General features: G+C 49.2%; 1 protein-coding gene across 5 annotated transcripts in view; it reads right to left on the bottom strand.

The window, feature by feature from the left end:
- The window catches only part of ZBTB16 (zinc finger and BTB domain containing 16), a 182,695-nt gene that overhangs the window by 48,382 nt on the left and 114,370 nt on the right, over positions 1-19,943 (bottom strand). For all 5 annotated transcript variants that reach the window (XM_072822070.1, XM_072822072.1, XM_072822071.1 and 2 more), the window contains one exon: positions 10,678-10,764. In XM_072822070.1, the coding sequence (XP_072678171.1) occupies positions 10,678-10,764 (87 nt within the window). The remainder of the gene's footprint in view (positions 1-10,677; positions 10,765-19,943) is intronic.

Below are 19,943 nucleotides of genomic sequence, written 5' to 3'. Positions count from 1 at the left end.
CAGAGGGAGAAGCAGGCTCCATGCACCGGGAGCCCGACGTGGGATTCGATCCCGGGTCTCCAGGATCGCGCCCTGGGCCAAAGGCAGGCGCCAAACCGCTGCGCCATCCAGGGATCCCGCATTGCACAGTTTTTAATCATAGTTTACAAATGTGAAAATTAAGGTTGAGAAAAATGGAGATGATCAATAGGAGATCAGAATCTTAGGCTGTGCTTAGAACCACAGAACCGCCAATTCACACAGCCAATATTTGAGAGAAGAAGAGAAAGCAAGCCTGTGAGAGAGCCCAGATCAGAACTCAGTTTTCCTCTTGTGACTCATTATGGCTTCCACATACCATGCTACCCCTCACACGACAAGGATGGTCACCATCATTTCTGTGACGATGGGAGGCCAGTCAAGGCAGAGACCCTGGGGGTCCCAAATGCTGCTGTAGCATATATGTCTAGCACAAAGCAGACACCCAAGAGATCAACTGAAAGAGCTTCAACCTTCTCCAACCCAGATCTGCCTTGCGTGAACCTCCCTTTCCCAATCCTAAAACAGCCAACCACTACCAATCCCCTTAAAGCACCGTTCAAAGCACCAATGCTTCACATGAAATGTACTGCAGTGATGAATGGGCAGAGCATGAAGGATTTTTAGGGCAGTAAAACTATTCTGTATGATGCAACTCCGGTAGGTACATGTCATTATACATTCATCCAAACCCACAGGACACCTAGAGTGAACCATATGCAGACTCTAGACTGGGTGCTTACAGTGTGTCAGTGTAGGATCACAGGTTATAACACAGGTTCCACTGTGGCAGGGATGTTGACAGTGGGGGAAGCTGTGGATATGTGGGGGCAGGGCGTATATGGGAATTCTCTATACTTTCCACTTGATATTGCTGTAAACCTGAAATCGCTTTAAAAAAAATAAATTTTGGGGACACCTGGGTGGCTCAGTGGTTGAGCATCTGCTTTCAGCTTGGGGTGTGATCCCGGGGTCCAGGATCGAGTCCCACATTGGGCTCCCTACAAGGAGCCTGCTTCTCCCTCTGCCTATGTCTCTGACTCTCTCCCTCTCTCTCTGTGTGTCTCTCATGAATAAATGAATGAATCTTTAAACATTAAAAAAATGTTTTAAATTCAAAAAGAATTTTTAAATTTAAAAATAATGTTTCTTTAAAAAAAAAAAAAAAAAAAGCCTAGGTGGCCCCTCCATAAGGTGGCCAGAGGGGCCTAGAGCCACTAGGGTAAAGGATGGCTTGTCTGGGCCAGCAGGTGACAGCTGAATTATCCTTCCCTACTCCATAGCAAGCAGCTCCAACAAAGCCAAGAGCCCTGGGCTTGGAAAATAAAACTCTATATTAGGCATCAAACATGCCTTTATAGTAACAGCATGAAATGAGGTCAGGAGTAAGTCTATGCTGGTGCACTGACTGAAGGAACAGCATATGACTCTCCCTCCCAAAGTGCCTATGACGTTCCCTGGCCGTTCCTGAGCTCGGGCTTTCTCATGTTCAATTCCTTGGCACATGGCGTGAAATGCTATACAAATCACCCCTGATATTTATAAAAGTCAAATGCTATTATGTTTTCAATGGGGAGGTCACGCCAGCTTGCATGGGATCCATGTGTTCCTCCAATGACCGCCTGCCCCATCCTCCCCATACCCTCCAGCGTGGGCAGGGGTTTGAGGCTCACTCTGCCTTTCTGCCCACATCAAGTTTTAGGTAGATGAAGCTGTTTGTTGTCATCTGCCTCTTCTCCCTTGGCCCCTCTTCCACTGGGGCGGGCACCTGGCAGCCGCCCTCTGGGAGGAGGAACCAGAACAGTTGCTGGTTTTCCTACTGCCATGGGATGGGGGCCAGCACCCCTGACGAGGCTTCTCAGTGCCCAGCGCTGCCTTTGTGCCAGATCTGGGGCAGGAGAGGGGCAAGGCGGGCAGCCATCCTGAGGGACGGAATGTGGCTGCTCACCCTTTTAAATCCTCTCCCCCACCTGCTGCTCCTGCCACCCTTTCCATGTTCACCCACCACAGAATGTCCTCCAAATAAGTACTTCATTTTCTGTTCTGAGGTTCAGAGCCAGAGACCGTCCCTGCAGCTTTTCCCAAGCATCGCTGACATACCAGGGATGAGAGAGGGACCAGTGTAAGCAGGTAGGGGGTGCAGCTCTGTACCTTCGAAGGGAGGAGATGGTCATCCAGCTGCAAAGCGTGTGCATGCATGTGCATGTGTGTGCTCACGGATTCCTCCTTCCAGAGCTACAGCAAGATGCCCCCCAGCCTCCTTCACACTGAAAAGGAGACCACTCTGGGGCAGGACTCTCTCCAGCATCTGCTCTCTTTCAGGGGACAGCAGATCCCACAGCAGGGCTGCCCGCAGCCCCCAGGTGTGTTAGCTGCCCCTAGACCACGGCACCAACCCTCTCGCAGGGAACACCAAGAGGATGGGAACCAGCATGTCGACATTTGCATATGCCTGAGTGGCTTCTTCTGTGACACAGGAATGTGAAAACTAGGCAACTTTTTCTAGGCCAGTAAAAGAAAGCCCTTATTTTGTAGTCAGAGTAGAGAGAAGGCTTGGGGTGGAAGTAAGAACTCGTGGGTTCTAATTTGAGTTTGGCTTGTTTGTTCCTAACCGACCCCCTTTTACACATATGGGCTTCTGACTCCTGATTTCATAGGCTACTTAAACAGACAGAGCGCACCCTTGATTTGCACATCAGGTGCAAGGTCCACTGGGGAGGGAAGACAGCACTGAAACATGGGCTCTGGGGTACAGAAGCCCAGGTACCTGTGCCAGCTGTACCATGGGGACTGACTGGCCTTCCTTAATCTTTCTGGGTCTAAGTTTTCTCTAGCAAAGAATAGGGAGGAAAAATGTGTCTGTGTTAGGACTGTCGCCAAGACTTTAATAAAATTAGAACTCCAAAGTATCCAACAGGGTACAGCTCTTGTATTGTCTGTACCCAAGGCAAGTAGATCCCATCAGTTCATTTACGTCACAACACCATAATCTTCAGGAAAGCAGGGACCAGATTTAGTTTACCATCATGTATTAGGTTCACAAAGCCCCCTGCACATAGTAGGCCCTTTAAAACTTAGGGAGTAAGTGAATGAAGGAATGATGGGACCAACCAGCTGCAGAGTGTAACTCAAGTCACTAACCTGGGGAGCTGGAGGAGAGAGCTCAATGTCTTCGCAACAAGTTTAGAGATCAAGTTCAACCTTATGTTCTGAGCCTCCAAGATGACCCTTAACTTCCTAATTCCAGAGTTCCTAAACCTGGCAATGGCTTTGGCCATCTGTGTTTGCCTCTTTTCCTCACTAGGGCACTAGGAGGGCCTAAGGGGGAATGACAGACACGATAATCTTCCCTGAAGAAGGCAGGGATCCAGAATCCCCAGGCTCCTGATGGTTACAGACACGGGCCATGATACCAGTAGGAGTCTTAAGATTCTTGAGCCTTCGAGGCTACCAACCAATGAGGCCTCCTCTAAAACGTGGCTGGGCATGCTCTCAGTGCAGCGCTCCTGCAGGGTGCAATACCTGCTAGGTGTTATTCTCAGCTCTGCAGCTTGTCTGGCCTAGGCTTAAATGTCATCTGTTTGGATATTGGTAGGGAGTAGTCCTCCTGGACAGCCGTGGGCATTCACCAGGTACCAGGATCTTAAATGACATTTACCAAATCTGCTCTGTGAGACCGTTCAGAACTGCATTCCGCCCTCGCCTCTCCCACCTGCTCTTAGAGGCTCCAGTGGCCATTAGCTCGGTGGACATCCTGGAAAAGTCCTCTTGGCCAGAGGACAAGCCCACAATCCTGGAAGACCCCACCTCCACCTTGGCAAAGCAACTCTACACCATGGCTGCTGTTCACCCACCAAAACCAGCAACCCGGCCCCTCCCCTCTCACCCACCCCAGGCTGGGATGGATGCCCTCCGAGGCCTCTGATGAGGAGCCTGATGATGCAGTGACAGTAACCAGCACCACCATCTCCTGAGCGTTTGCTCTCTGCAAGACCTGTGCTGAATGCTTACAGAGTCTCAAATGAAATCCTCACAATATCCCTTATACGCTAGACACCATCATTATCCTCATGTTAGAAAGATGGAAACGAAAGCTTGCAGAAGTGAAGCAATATGCCCAAGATCATAAAACTAGGATTGGAATCTAGACAATCTGATACCAGATCCCAAGTTCGGGGGGAGCGGGCGGGGAGGGGGTGGGGGCGGGAAGGAGTGGTACTAAGTACAGGACACCATGAACTTCACACTCTGACTTCAGGCCCTAAAGGGGCACCTTCTCTGAGGCCTGTAAGGCAAATCTGAGCCACCCGCTAGGGCCCAAACTTGCCCAGTGAGTAAAGCCCTCTAGAGATCCTCCTCTCCATTCCTCTGCCTCTGGGCAGGTGGTCCTCCCCAAGCAGACATGCCCACAGCCACCCTTCCTGCTCCTTGGGCTCTCGGAGTCTCTCTGACCTGATGCACACAGACCAGCACTGGCCCTGTTTTCCCCATTGTCACTGCACAGGCAGGCCAAGCCAGGCCAGGCAGGCGGCTGCTCTGATGTCTTCACATGTGAATGAAAAGGCTGAAAGTCCCTACAGGTCCTCCCTAAGGCTCCTCACCCACACCTTTTCCTTCCCGTGCAGGGCACACTCCAGACCGTCTCAACCCCATCGCCTTCAGCTCAGAGCCAAGGTAGCTCCTCTGCCCTCTAATTAACGCCACCCGATCCCGTCTGTCGCCCCCAGGCCTCTTCAGGTCCCAAATGGGGATGTACAGTGGTGGCTTGAACAACATTATGATTTGTAAAACCCACTCCTAATTAGTTTGACTTTGAATAAAGAGGGTAATTATTTTTAAATTTATTAACTGCTGCCTGGCCGGAGAAGTTTCCAGATCAAATGACATGGAGAAGCTATTTCTGTTCAGTGATGCAGCAATTTATATTACTGATCGGTCATTAAAACCTCTGGCACAGAACCACTTGTGTTTCCTGAGCCAAGATAGTGTCCATGTGTCAAATTTCAAACCCAGAGTATAAATTAAGCCATTAATGGTATTTATCAGTTTATCTGGACTTTAAAGAACTGCTTACTAATTTAAGACACTCTCGATATAGAACCTACGCGGTGCACTGGGTGTGCACGTGTGTACGCACGTGTGTATGCGTGTTTTCTCACTTTTTTATTTTTCTGAACAGTTAAAAAAAATCTGATGTGTAAATGAAGTACAAGCATCTCGGGGAGCTGCATAGCTGTTAATTCCTCGCTGCTCTGCAACCCGACAGTTTGGAAGCAGCAGTGTTTTGCAATATGTATTTGTCATAATATAAAAGGTGTAAAGTGATCTCTGTTTATCTCCTCAAAGTCTTCGCTGTACCAAAACAGAAAGCTGAAATATGACAACAAAGCCTGAGCCCAGCCCAACCATAAGCCCGGCCTCCCAGCGCACCAGCCGGAGCCCGGCAAGATCCTGGGGGAAGGGGTGTAGGAGAAGCCATACACACCCCACGACAGAAATCCGGGGGAAGTGAGGTCAAAAGGGGGTGACGTGAAGATGCCATTCGTTTGGCTAAAATGGAGTGAGAAGGACTTTCTATGAAATTCATTTCCCGGTTTCAAAAACCCCTAGAAGACACCATAACCACCCATCTGACACAATGTTCCAGGTCAGCTCTAATTAGTCCCCTGCATGGCTGCTCTGGGCATGGGACTTCCAGATTCCGTTTGTTTCAGGCAAGTTATAGCCTGTCCCAGGAAGGGGATACGGGTATTAGGGTGTTGAGGATTCTTAGTTGAATGGGTCACACGGATCCAAAAGAGCCCTGCCCAGGCAGGGCAGTGAGCAAAATGATCTCTGAACGGGTCTTACGCCAGTCATCTAGCCACACACACCTGTGACAACAGGAAGTCACTCTGGAGGCAGGTAGGAGCCAGTGAAAAGAACATTGGCATTGGAGTTGGGTCAAGTGCCAGCTCTCCACTTTCTAGAGACCCCTGTTTTCTCATCTATTAAATGGGTACAATCGAAAAATGTGTTTTATCAACTAAGGTACCAGAAATACAGAGCAGCATTACCATGACTTTGCCTTTCCCAGGGTCTCCGCTCCTTCTCCTCTTCCGAGCACTCTCTGCCCTCCTGCTGGCTCTCCAACCGTACCTGGCCCCCCACCTGTCTCTACCTAGTCCAATAACTTCAGTGTTACTGTCAGCATCCCTTACAATTAGGCCTCTCCCTGCTTCATGGGCCCCCTTAGAACAGAGACGGCAAATGGATTTCAAGTTGTGTTCTTTTCTTTTCTTTGATGATTAGAGGAGTCTGGAGAACTACCTGGGTTCTGCAGGCAATGGCATTATAAACAAGCTCTACCATGCCTGGGGAAGAGCCACCTCACCACCCAAGGATAAGGCTTCTGTGCATCTGTGTTCCGCCCCGGCCCAGCGTGTCTACACTAGGAGCGGCCCAGCACCCGTGCCCACTGGGGGAGCCTGCCCACGGGGAGAGAGCCCTCCCTAAGGCATCCACCTTCACCTCTCATCCCAAATTTGGATTCATTTCCTCCATTTCTCACCCCTTTCAAGGGCTCCACTGACTCAACCTAGAGATAAAGCAAAAGTAAGGCCGGATGGGTTGGGTCTACCTCTGTCATAGGAAGGATGACTCTGTATTTCTTTGGCAGGTGAGGAGATCTCCAGGGCAGAAAGGACGAGTAACAAGTCAAGGCCATCCGCCCACTAGAGTGTGGAGTTAGAGCCACATCTCAGGCTTCTGACCCAAACTATGGGCTCTTTCCAACCACTAATCAAATATCCTTTTCTGGAAGGTGCCAGCTGCTTTCAAATTCTCACTGACTGAATAAATCCTAGAAAAGCACTGGCCCTAAGACGGCTCCCAACTTTCAAAGCTGAATCAACCCAGATTCTAAAGAACAGATTGAAATGTCATCAATGCCACTGAATTGTATGCTTGAAAAATAGTGTAATACACCACAAACCACTGAATTGTGTACTTTTAACAGGTGAAATGTATGCTATATGAATTCTATCTCAATAAAATTGTCTGGAAAAAAACATAGATAGCATGTCTGTATTGGTCACTGCTATATGGGGGTGCCAGGCACACAGAAGGTGCTCACTAAGCGCATGGGGTCTGTTCACAAACAGCCTCCCACTTGCTCACTCCTTCTCTGATCCTGGCTGAAAGGTGGCTTGCTCCCCGCTGCTGATTTAATCTGCACGGACAGATCAACCTGCCCGGCAAAGCTGGCTCACCGCTCACTCTCCACAGGCCCCAGATCGGAATTCTCAGATACATGTGGTCCAGCAATAAGAAACTGGCTGGGACCTGGGGACCACCGGGGTCCTGCCCTGGCTTTCAAGATAACTAGCTCTGGAACCTGGGGCAAAATCATTTGGCCAAGTCACCTTTTCTATAACAAAGCCACCTTCTCCACAACCAAGCTCACCTAGAAAGTGCTCCTCCAGTTGTCACAGGCCAGGGAAGTCCAGACCAAGGCCCATGATACCATGTTTTCCACTTGGGAAAGGCAGATCGTGTGAGGTCACAGGACATGGAAATACTGCTGACATAATGGTGGCAGCAGCAGTGGCTGAGCGGTCTTCCTTCTTCTCACCGCTAGCCCCCTATAGCAGCTTGGCAGCCAGTCTCCAGAAATGACCGCCACACACAACCCTGCATTTGTCTGTCACTGCCCCTTGAGAAGAATAGCCTAGTCTTCCACTCCACGAGTCTGGGGCTGACCTGTGCCTGCTCTGACCAATATAACATAGCAGAAGTGATGCTCACAGTTTCCAGCCTAGCTTTGAAGATAGCTTGCGCAGCTTATGCTTCCATACTTGTGGGGCCCTAAGCTGTCATGCAAAAAATTTAAGCCACTCTGCTGCAGAGGGAGGCCAAGTAGCAGAGCGCTGAAGGTGAGGAAGTCATCCTGGATGTCCAGCCCTATTAGGCCTGCAGAGAACTCCAGACCCAGATACTGTCCAACTGCAATCTCAAGAGGGACCCCAAGTGAAAACCACCCAACTGAGCCCAGTCGACCCACGGAACTGTCAGATAGTAATACTCTGTTGCTTTAATCTACTGGTGAGGGGTTCATTACACAGCAATTACTAATTGACATATGCCCCGTGGTCAATTCCCAACACAGAAGTCAGAGTGAGCTTTGAAACACACAAACCAAGTCATGTCATTCTCTCGTTCAAAACCCTCCAATGGACCATTATTTCTTTTACTCAATACATGTTTGTACACATGTGTGTGTGGGTGGGGTGTGTGTATATATGTGTGCAGATTTACTAAGATATCATTTGTATACCATATAACATGTAATTCATATATTTAAATGGTACAGTTCAATAGTTTATAGTATATTCAGAGTTGTGCAACTATCATCACCATCAATTTTAGAACATTTTTATCAGCCCTCAGTCATTCCCCATTTCCCCTCAACTCCCCCAGCCTCTGGTACCTAATTTACTTTCTGTGTATAGATTTGCCCATTCTAGACCCTCCCTATAAACAGAATCATATGACATGTGGCCTTTTGCGATGGGCTCCCTGCATTGAGGCATGATGTTCTTAAGATTCATCTACATTGTAGAGTGTATCACTACTCCACCCCCTTTTATAGCAAATAATATTCCATTCTGCACATAAATGACACTTTGTTTACCCATCCTTCAGTGGGTGGACACTGGGTTGTCTCTGCCTTTTGGCTATGATGAATAATGCTGCTTATAAAAATTCATGTGCAAGTTTTGGCAAGAACATGTTCTCATTTCCTTGGTAGACACCTAGGAGTACCATTGCTTTGTATATGGTAACTCTATGTTTAACCTTTGGCGGAGCTGCCAGACTGCTGTCCAAAGTGTACATTCCCACCAGCTGTGTATAGGGGCTCTGATTTCTCCACGTCCTTGCAACACTTCTTACTATCTGTATTATATATGACAGTCACGTCCTGATGGGTATAAAAAAATGACTTCATTGTCATTTTGATTTGTATTTCCCTTATGATGGCCTGGTGGTGTTAAGCATCGTTTTATGTGCTCATTGACTATTTTTGGAAAAATGTCTATTTAGATCTTTTGCCTGTTTTTTATTTTGGTTATTTGTATTTTATTATTAAGTTATGAGTTATTACTGAGTTATAAGAGTTATATTTTCTTACTGTAAGTCTCTTGTCAGGAATGCGATTTGCAAATATTTTATCCCCTTCCAACGGACTTTTAGCACATGCAGAAAAAAGCTAAATTCCTTACTAGGGTTCAGAGACCACCTGATTTTTGACCTCATGTGCCACCACTCTCTGCACCTTCCTCCCTGACCACCCCTACCACCACCACCAACACAATGCTGCTCCTCATGCTGCTCCAACAGGCAGTCAAGTCAGCCTAGCCTCAGGGCTCCTGCAAGTGTTTGTTCCTCTGAGTGGCTCACTCCCTCACATCAGGACTCTGCTCAGATGTCACCTTCTTAGGCCTAGCCAGTTAACCTAAAATACCATTTTTCTCCCTCTCACTCTCTTCCCTTTATCTTGCTTCATTTTCTTCCCAGCCGTATTACCACCTGACATTACATTACATACTTACTTGCCTCTACCGTCTCCCCATTAGAATCTCAGTTCCATGAGGGACAGGAGTGCTTATCTGTCTCGTATGTTACTATACCGTAAATGCAATAAGCATGCTGGGGCACGCTGTGGGAAATCAATAAATATTTATTAAATTTTAAATACATCTACTCCTATTTATTAAATGCTTACTATGAGCCAAACACTCTGCAGAGTACTTCAAATAAAGTATCTTATTGCATGCCCATGACAACACTATGCTATGGAGGTAGGTACTCTTATGATTCCACTTTTCTAATAGATGAGGTGACTCAACGTAAGAGTTTCAATAAGCAGATCCCTGGTCTCGCAGGCAGTTAAGGACAGAGCCAAGTGGAGAACCAGGCCATGCAAGCTATAATGCTCCTGGCCCCACTACTAACTTAGGCAAGTCACTGTCCCTCCTTTGAACCGCAGGGTCCTCATCTAGGACATGATAGGAGCCTCCCACCTTATAGAGTTACTGAGAGACTGCCCAGGTGACATCAGGTATGAGATCAGAAACCAATGATGGTGGTACGATAATGGCTGTGCACCCAGTGCTCTCACATCAAATACAGTGACCTCATCATCTGCTGAAAGGTTCAAATGTATCCTTACGCAGACACTGCTTTTAGACAATGACTTGCACTCACAGCGGGAAGACCAGCCCACTGTGGCCACTGAGGGTTTCAGAGGTATTCAGATAGAGTACAAGAGGTTTCCTGACCCATCACCAAGGGAAGGGGATGCTAGATAACATCGCGGACCTTCTAAGACCTCAATGAGAACATATGCCAGAAGGCTCTGTGAAGACGGGACTTCAGTGGCCTCTTCGACCTCAACCAGGGCAGCTACTCTTATGGGGCAAGGTCACACTTGGACATTCCCATCAGCCAGCCCTCACCACAAGAGTAGCTGAATGTGGCACAGGCCATCCTGACTCACAGCTCCCCAGGACATGACTAGATGTCATATTTGCTGGAAGAAGGTGCTGCCAAGATACCTCATATCTCTGCACTGGCACTCTGGAGGACCAAGACCTGGAGAATGAGGATCAGTCAACTCACCAGTATGGGTCTGCCTGTGTGTCTCCAGGGCATCCTCCTTTGAAAACTGGGCTCCGCACTGGTCACAGACAAAGGCTTTGGCACCCGCTGAAAAGAAAGGGGAGGCAGTCACCATGAGAGTGATATTCCATTTGCGGGGAAGGGGTCCTGGGCTGTAATCATGTAGGTGGATGCTGGAGGAGATGGCTGGAGACCTGTGAAGACCCCAAGTCAGGGACAGTCCTTGGTTCTGGCAGCCAGCCCAGCCCCTCCTCCAGGACGTGACCACCCTGAGCTGACCACCATGACCAACTGAGCTCCAAATGCCACCACCCAGGGGTCTCCCAGAGAAAAGAAGAAACAAAATCAGAATAACCAACAGACACAGAGATGGCGTCCAGATGAGATGCCCCAAGAAGCAGCAGGATTCTGGGGGGCCGGCTCCAGGTGAGGAATGGTAGGAAGAGTGAAGGATTCAATGAGGGGAAATGTGCCCTGTTGCTTAAATTATACTTTATGGGAGTGGGGGCACCTGGGTGACTCAGTGGTTGAGGATCTGCCTTTGTCTCAGGTCATGATTCTGAGGGTCCTGGGATTGAGTCCCACAGGGAGCCTCCCTCTGCCTATGTCTCTGCCTTGGTGTCTCTCATGAATAAATAAATAAAATTAATAATAATTAAAAAGATACCTTACGGGAAAGTAGGAATTGCTGACATACCTGTACTTATATAGTCCCTAACTCAGTATGTCCAAAACTAGTCTGCCCCAACAACCCCCTGTACCTGACAACTTAAAATCCTCGAATGAGGGATCCCTGGGTGGCGCAGCGGTTTGGCGCCTGCCTTTGGCCCAGGGCGCGATCCTGGAGACCTGGGATCGAATCCCACGTCGGGCTCCCGGTGCATGGAGCCTGCTTCTCCCTCTGCCTGTGTCTCTGCCTCTCTCTCTCTCTGTGACTATCATAAATAAATAAATTTAAAAAAAAAAATCCTCGAATGACACCCCTGTGTCTTTAGGATAAAATCCAAACTCCTCACCAAGACTCACAAAGCATTCTTGATGTGCCTATCTTTCCTGCTTTGTCTCTTGCCCCTCACTCTTGCTCCCTGGTCTCCAGGCCCACTCAGCTGGCCTGGTTTCCTAAAGGAGCCAGACTCTTCCCTACTGAGAGGCCTCTGCACATCCTTCTGCTCTTCCTGTGTCTGACATTCCAGGCCCTCACTCCCACCATACACGATAGCACCCCTTACACATCGGCTTCCTCTAGAGGACGTGGCCCTTCCCTGTGCTCCCACAGCACCCTGTATGTTCCAGATCAAAGGTTCACCCCATGCTCTTCTAAATGCCTGTGGACCTGTTCCTGTCTCCTGCTACACTAGAAGCTCTCTGAGGGAACATGTCATTGCATGCACAGTTACATCGGCCCGACACCCAGTGGGAACCTATTACTGTACATATTTGTGGAATCAACAAAATCAATTTAGTGCAATTCAAAATGATAAACTTTTTCAGAACCATTATTTACAGGGCTCAAAGCGACAATGCTACAGTGTCAAGACAAACAGGATTTTTTTTTAACCATTTGCTAACAGTCTTCAAGGCTCTAATATGTTATTTCATTCAGGGGGCACCTGTCTCAAGCCTTGGCAGTTTTCATTTGAAATGTCTTCTAGATGCATCTCTTGCACTGTGTGTCGATGGTCGCTGCCCCTATGTGGGCCCTACTGGGTGGTATCCAGAATACTGGTAGACTGAGATGGCAGCCACACCACCAGCTGTCCCGATTCACCCGACAGATACAGAGGCCCTGTCGGTCACTTGCTTCCTTCCTACCTCTTGCTTAAGAAGTTATATGGCTCACAGTCTGTTCTGATTCCAAATTCCTCTATGTGGCCATGGAACTGTCTTCACCAGCCCTCATGGAACCACTGGACCCTCCTCGAGTCTCCGTGTGTGAGCAGAGCCAGGTCCCAGGTCTCCATCGGCTCCCATCCCATCCCATTCTCAAGACCGGAGTGTGTACGCACCGAGCACGCAGGCCCTGCTCTGTCCTTTCCAAGATGCCCTGCACGTCCTTCCTTTCAGCACATCCTAGCATTGCCCTAAGTGTGCCTGTGTGTTACATCTGTATTAGAGTCTCATGAGAGCAGAACTTCTTACACATATTTGTAGTGGAAACGTAGTGCTGCTTCCCAATCATCTCTGATTTCCTGAGGCTTTACCATATATCAGGCACAATGCTAAGCGTTTAAGATGTATTGTTGCCTTTAATCCCACCAACCTTTAAAAGTACATACTGCGGGGCACCTGGGTGGCTCAGTGGTTGAGCATCTGCCTTTGGCTCAGGTCAAAGATCACCCCAGGTGATCCTGGGATCAAGTCCCACATCAAGCTCCCCTTAGAGAGCCTGCTTCTCTCTCTACCTATGTCTCTGCCTCTCTCTCTGTGTCTCTCATGAATACGTAAATAAAATCTTAAAAAAAAAAAAAAAGTCCACGCTGCTATTGCCTCCATTTAACAGATGAGAAATCCCAACCTCAGAGAGGTTAAGCACTTTGCCCAGTGTCACAAAGTAGGCAACACAAGTGGATCCAAACCCAGGGAGCCTGACTTCAGAGCCTTTGCTCTTAATCTCTGTATATTTTGGCTTCCCTAGGGCTCCATCTGCAAAGACGCTTCATGGGTAAGAAGGTGAGGTATGGGCTTCCTTCGCTCAACTAAAAAAAAAAAAAAAAAATTCCAATATGCCTTTTTTATACATCAAAGTTCTATATAAAAATCCAACTAGAGAAATGGTTCCGCTACTTTTTAAAAAGTTTTAAAAACCTCTTCCTTAGAGTAAACAGCACATGCTGTAAGGAACAGAACTCAGAATACAATTTATACCGGTATTGGCTTAAATTAAACAGTAATAAACAGTTCTTGCCAGTGAAGAGTAAAAGGATCCCAGAGTACGTATAAAGCGTCAGGTTCTAGGAGAACATCGATCTTGTCTATAATCCAAATGATGAGCAAACTATACCCTCTACTATGTGCTCAATAAATATTAGTTGACTGGCTGAACAAATGAGTGATTAAGTGCCCTAGGAAAGACAGGGAGTCACTTTTCCTTAAGAGCTTTAAATATAAATATTGCCAGCTGTATTAGGTAGCTGGAGGTGAAGTTTGCCTGAAGACAGGGAGGTCATGATCACCTCCAGGTGTCCCTTCAAGCTGCAGGGTGTCCTTGGACCAAGGACCTGTACGTGGCTTATAAGGCTTCAAGAAAGAGCTTTTCAAGGAACTTAACGGCAAGACAGTCACCATGTGTGTTCACTCAGGTGGCGGCCAAGACCACTTTTCATCCACTTACACTGGAAATGCAGCAAGTACCTCAAAGAGCAGAGCAGACCAGGTGGGTGGATGAAGCCACAGCCTTCCTGCCCTGAGAAACTCTCCCCAGTCTCGAATCATTAGCCAGCAATGATTTTCTGTGGCTCTGTAAAGGATTTGGCTTTTCACTGCACTTCTTTCTTTGGTTCTCACTGTTCTCAGGGCTCCCTAAAGAAGAAAGTAGATGGAGAGGCCTGAGTCGGAGAGCAAGGAACTGGAGGGCCTTGTGGGCTCAGCCTCATGCGGGAGCCTACAACAAGGTGAGCAGCCCCTGCACCATCGCCTCAAAGGGATGTGGTATGGAGGATTCTTAGAAAACAGCCATCCACACAGCTATAGTAGCATCTGTTCTAATGACTGAGGAGCAGAAAGGAAGGAGGCCAGGTAGGAAATAAAGGGCCGGATGCGTGCCATCAGAGAAGTTCAGATGAAGATAAAAACAGATCAGCACATGTGATCTAGTCAAGGTTGCCGGCTTGGCCTGAGCCTGACCACATCTGGTTGCCCTCAGCGTTCTCGCCTCTCCCTGCCTGCTTTGCTTAAGTCTCGGCTCTGAGCTGAGGCTGTGAAAGTCCCCGGGGCCTTGGTGCACAGTCTGATCCCCCAGGCTGGTCAGAACTCTCATAACAGGCGGATACCACAAACGCTGTCAGCTCCCACCTCAGGCCCCATTCATTTGTGAAGCCTGGGGACACCCCCACCCCCATCGAGACTCCCCCTGGTCCCCGGGGTGAGCCCAGCGGCACAGACAGGCAGTTCCAGGGCACAGGAGCCCCGTAAGGAGAGCCAGAAACCCCCTCTTCCCAAGGAAGCATGTGCCTTTAAATTGTCTCTGTAATGGCTGGCTCAGAGGCAGAAATATTTGGCAGCCCTGAAATTAAAAGTGATAAATTTCCTCGCCAAGCTTTGATCAATAATAGAGGCCTCATCTGTTAATCAATAAGACAGTCTCTGCCTGTTTACTGTGCATATGTTGTTCGCTGCTGCCTTCACTATGATGTCAGGTTTGCATTCAAAGCAATTCAAGTGTGTATAAACCACATGGCTATTCCCAAAATGCATTACAGTGACATCATTCAGGCACTAATACATTTATAAAGCATCAATGCAAGGGAGTGATGGAGGAAGGAAGGAGGTCATGCCAGTTGAACACATGGGTGCTTGGGGATATACCAGCATTTATCCCCCGCAAATGTTTCCTGGGGCTCACTTTGGAGCAGGGACAACAGCAGGGCACAGCTGAGGGACGGCCGTGCCTTCTTGCCACACCTTTCCTGTATACACAGGGCTGCTTTCTGGATGTCCACTAAGAATACGCCCAAAGGTAGATTACAGTAAATAAATAAGAGAGACAAAACCCCTGCCCTCAGAGAGCTTACATTCTAGAAGGGAAGGCAGCAACTTTAAAAACTCTGTAAATATCATCTAGATGGTGATAGGCGATAAAAAGAGAAAGAAATTAAGTGAAGAGGATGGAGAAGGCAGGGCGCTGCTACCTTATAGGGGGTCAGCACAGGGGAGCGCTCTGATGAGCTGGCATCTGAGCGGGGAAGCTGAAGGAAGAAGCAATACCCCCCTGTGTAAGGAAGCCCATCACAGACGAAGGAGAAGGCTGGCGGGCTGGAAGGGAGCCAGTGAGGACAGGGGGAGAGACAGGGTCAAGTGCGGGATGGGCTGCAGGGACACAGATTAGCAGCCGAGAGGGAGAACCGCCTGGACAGTGGAGCGGGCTGGCCCCTGGCCATCCTCCCTCCAGATCCCAGATCTGAGTGAACAGCACCATCTAGAGTGGGGAGAAGCGGGGCCGGGGCCCGGCCGGCCACTCGCTGCCAACACCACAGCGACCCTCCTTTCTGAGCTGTGAAGTGGGATCTCCTGGGGTGAAGCTGGATCATAGTGAACACAAACTCCCTGTCAATCACCAAGCAGTCTGCAGATACAGGAGCTCACGGACGTTATATATATACCTTAGGGGGCAGGATAGTGTGCTCCAGAGCTTAGGATTCGGGTCCGACGGGTCAGAGTTCGAATCCCAGCCAGGCCAGTCACGAGCTGTGACCCTGACCTGGGCAAGCTGCCTGACCCCAGGGGGTCTGTCGCCTTCCCTGTAGAATGAACCAGAGGGGGTCCCTCGGAGGACGTGACGGGGTGGCTGAAGGGCTCGGCCCTCCATCCGGGGCAGCAGGCACGCAGTAAGGAGTAGCTACCACCACCGCCAGTCAGGCTCAGGGTTGTGATTCCTTTACAGAACATCTTTGTGCAAAGTATGATTGATTTCACTGAAGTTCAATGTACAGTTATTTGGGGGTCATTCATCTTGTGTAAAGTCAGTCTCACGTTTATAAAGACATATTTCACTATCACCTCGCTCTCTCGCTCTCCCCCCCCACCCCATGCCTCTAATTGAAAGGTGAGTGATGGTTCTGTTGAGGGGAACAGGAACATCTGTCAAAGGACCCACGTGTCAGAATGGCAGCCAGTCCCAATGTGGCTCTGAGACCCCCTCCGGATGCGCCCAGGAACCCCGGGCCGCTGTCCTGTGCTGCCTCACTCTCCTGGCTCGTCCCCGGCAGACTATAAACTCTGTGCGAGCAGGGCCGGCCTCTGTCCTGCCCCTGCTCTTTCCCGGGGCCCTGCTCCCTGCCTGCCCTGCCCCTGTGCCCACTACAGGCCTGACAAACAAAGAAGCCCTCCGGCAGCCTCCAGGCCGGGATCTGGCCTGGGAAGAGAGCAGTGGCCATTCAGGGCACTGCCAGGCTGTCCCCTAGGGGGTGTCAGAGTCCTTAATCTACAGACTCCGGGCTCTCCACTGGCCCTGTATAAAATTCAAGGACCTGGTCTCGGCTGGCACTCAGGCAGTTTGGGGCAGAGAAGGGACGGGATGGAAATGGGGCTGTCTGCTTTCCCTGGAAGGCGATCCTCTTTCTATCAACCCTGTTACCCACCCAGCTGCCCCGGACTCACAGCCCTGCAAGAAAAAAGCACACCCCCCCTTCCCCCTCCACATCAGTACACTCAGGAGCCTCCCACCCCAGAGGCCTCCAACAGCCAGAGTAGACCCTGGAGTGGCTGGCAACACTCTGCTGAGTGACCCCCACCCCCAGCCCAGGCACAGAGTTTATCTAAGACTCAGTGGTAAGGAGACAGACAGACGTCCTTGCCCTGCCAGTCTCCCAGGGACCCAAGGTGCCTTTATGTGTTACCCTGGGGGACCAGGAGCGCCTGACCGCTCTGAATTCCCAACTCCTCCTCTCTCCTATTTCTCCCCGACTTTTAGATGCTTCCAGAAAGTTAGACAGGGGGCTATGGAAAGGTGGAGGGTTCGAAGCAGGTGTGGGTGCAGTGGAAAGAAAGGAGGCAGTTATCACAGCCCTCAAGGAGGCTGGAAACGGTCTAAGGCCTCCATGTGCAAAGGCCATTTTTGCTCCGTGCTTAGGATCATCCAGACTCGCAGGAATCAACGGAGACATGGGCCAGGAAAGCAGTTTCAAAACCATAAAGCTTTCTATACCCGCCCAGCCTTCCAACAACAGAGCTGAGATCCAGCAGAAGCTAGTCAGGCTCCCCGCAGCTGTCCTCCCCCCAGGTCCCCCCTCCACCGCCACCTCCCCTCGGCAAAGTGGGTAGCCTCCCTCCCTACTGGCCTCCCCACCATGAACAGGGGTGGGGGTCCCGAGCATCCAGGAAGGGGAGCAGAAGATGCTGAACACAATCAGAAGTGGGCTAGTGTCTCTCTGAGGGAAATACGCCAGAAGCCAATGAAAGAAGGAAAAAAGAATGCAAAAATCCCTCCCTCTTGCACCCCCATGCTAATAAGAAGGCGGGGGGGGGGGGGGGGAGTGTGAGGCGGGGTATGGGGGGGAGCCACTGAAAAAAGCACTTCACATTCGCCAGCATCTAATGTTGAGTAGTGTGTGCTTTTTCTTTTAATTCCTTGAGATTTTAAAATAAACATCTTGAATGTTCTGATGAGATATGCATGCCTGCTTACATAAGGAAGTACAGAGTGTACCGAAACAGCAGACCCAAAAAAAGCATAAGCTGTCAGAACAATGAGTACAGACACGGGGCATTTTACCACGGGCCATGGTGTACAGTTTTATTTACAGTACCTCTTATCAGACAGAGAACAGTACACTGGCTGCCAATTCCAAAGCCCAGCACTGCGTGTTCTTTCACTCAAGGAGATGTGTACTCCCCAAGAGGATCTGGAAGGCAAGCTCGCTTGCGCTCTCTCTTGTGTGCTCTCTCTCTCTCTCTCTCTCTCTAGCTTACTCTTTTTCCTTAATCAACACAACAAAAACTGATCCAGAATTCTGGTTCTAGATGTGGTTGCAGGAGAGTTTTACCCGACAGGGAAGTGGGAGAAGGGTACCCACCACAGGACAGGCTGAATGAACTCCCAGCACAGGTCCCAATCGAAGATAGGATTGAGGAAGCCACCCGGACAGTCTCCAAGCTGGGCAACAGGCCGGGACCAACCGGGCACTGCGAGCAGCAGGTCTTCAGACAGCTAGAAGTCAGTTTCCCATCAATGACCTGCTAAGGGGCTGAACCTCGCACGTGTGGCGAAATGTCCACTCCGCAAAAGATGAGACCGTAGAAGGGGTCAAAGGGAGATGCTGAGGCATTCCTAGGCTGAGGGAGCTCTTCTTACCCTACCCAATGAACTTCATGCTGCCGGGAGGTCCCATGGCACCCTGGTGCCCTTGGCTGTCACTGGGATCCTGTGGTCCTAGTCTCAAGTCCCACACAGAGAACAGGCCCTCCTTGTCTCTGATCCCCACAACTTGATTCTCAGAGAGCCTTGGAGAGCTCCTTTGTCACCACTTTCAGGGACTCAATAATAGGCTTAACAACACAGCCCCTGGCCGGTACAAACATATATGCTCAGTATACAGCTGTGCACTACAGAAATTAAGAACCCTTGCTCTGGGGTCAAACAGACCAGATTCAAGTTCTGGTTCTATCATTTCTAGCTCCCACCCTGGGCAAGCTAGTTCTCATCTCTGGGCTACTTGCCTATAAAATTGGGCATAGAGCAACTACCTCACAGGGTTGAGTGAGGATCCATTTAAAAGTATATGGTAAGTCTGTGACACCATGCCTGACACACTAGCTGCTCAATAAATGGTACTTGTCATTAACAGCATCACTGTTCCCACTAGTCTCCCCCACTGTTAATGTCTGGACCCACGTATACATCAAAGGCATGCAACAAACATATCATGACATTTAAAATATTCTTACCACCCCAGCCAAGTCTTCAGCAGGCATTCTCTGGTGAGTAGAAGATAAAAAGAGGCAGAAGACCATACAAGACTAACAATCGTGTACCTCCAAAAAGCCCTTCTACAAACCAAAACAATGCACAGGAGCACCTGGGTGGCGCAGTCAGTTAAGTGTCTGACTCTTGATTTCGCCTGTCATGATCTCAAGGTTGTGAGATGGAGCCCCACGTTGGGCCTCATACTGGACACGGAGCCTACTTAAGATTCTCTCTCTTCTTCTCCCTCTGCCCATCCCCCCTTAAAAAAAACAAAACAGAAACAAACCAACAATGTACAAGTAAACACACGGCCCAATTACTCTTCCCTGGGAGAAGGTCAAAGAAATGGCACCTCTCCAGTCAGCTCTCAACACTCCTGGCCAAGTTTTGACAGCATTATCAACCTCCTACTGAAATGAGTACAAACCTATTTAAGGTGAATTATTTTAAATAAAGTAGGAAAATAAATCTGTCACAGCAAAAACAACAATGTGCAAATCTTCCTGAAGTTAAGAGTATTGATTTGGGGGTTCACCCTAGTGCTGTCCTTAACCCATTTCTTCCCCAGCCAACCTCCATGAGTGGCTGATCGAGGTATGGAGGTAATCAATGCAATGACACAAAAACCTCTCTTGTGATGGACTAG

This window comes from Canis lupus, chromosome 3 (assembly GCF_048164855.1).
Source record: "Canis lupus baileyi chromosome 3, mCanLup2.hap1, whole genome shotgun sequence".
Lineage (NCBI taxonomy): Eukaryota > Metazoa > Chordata > Mammalia > Carnivora > Canidae > Canis > Canis lupus.
This window is presented reverse-complemented; position numbering and strand designations above follow the sequence as displayed.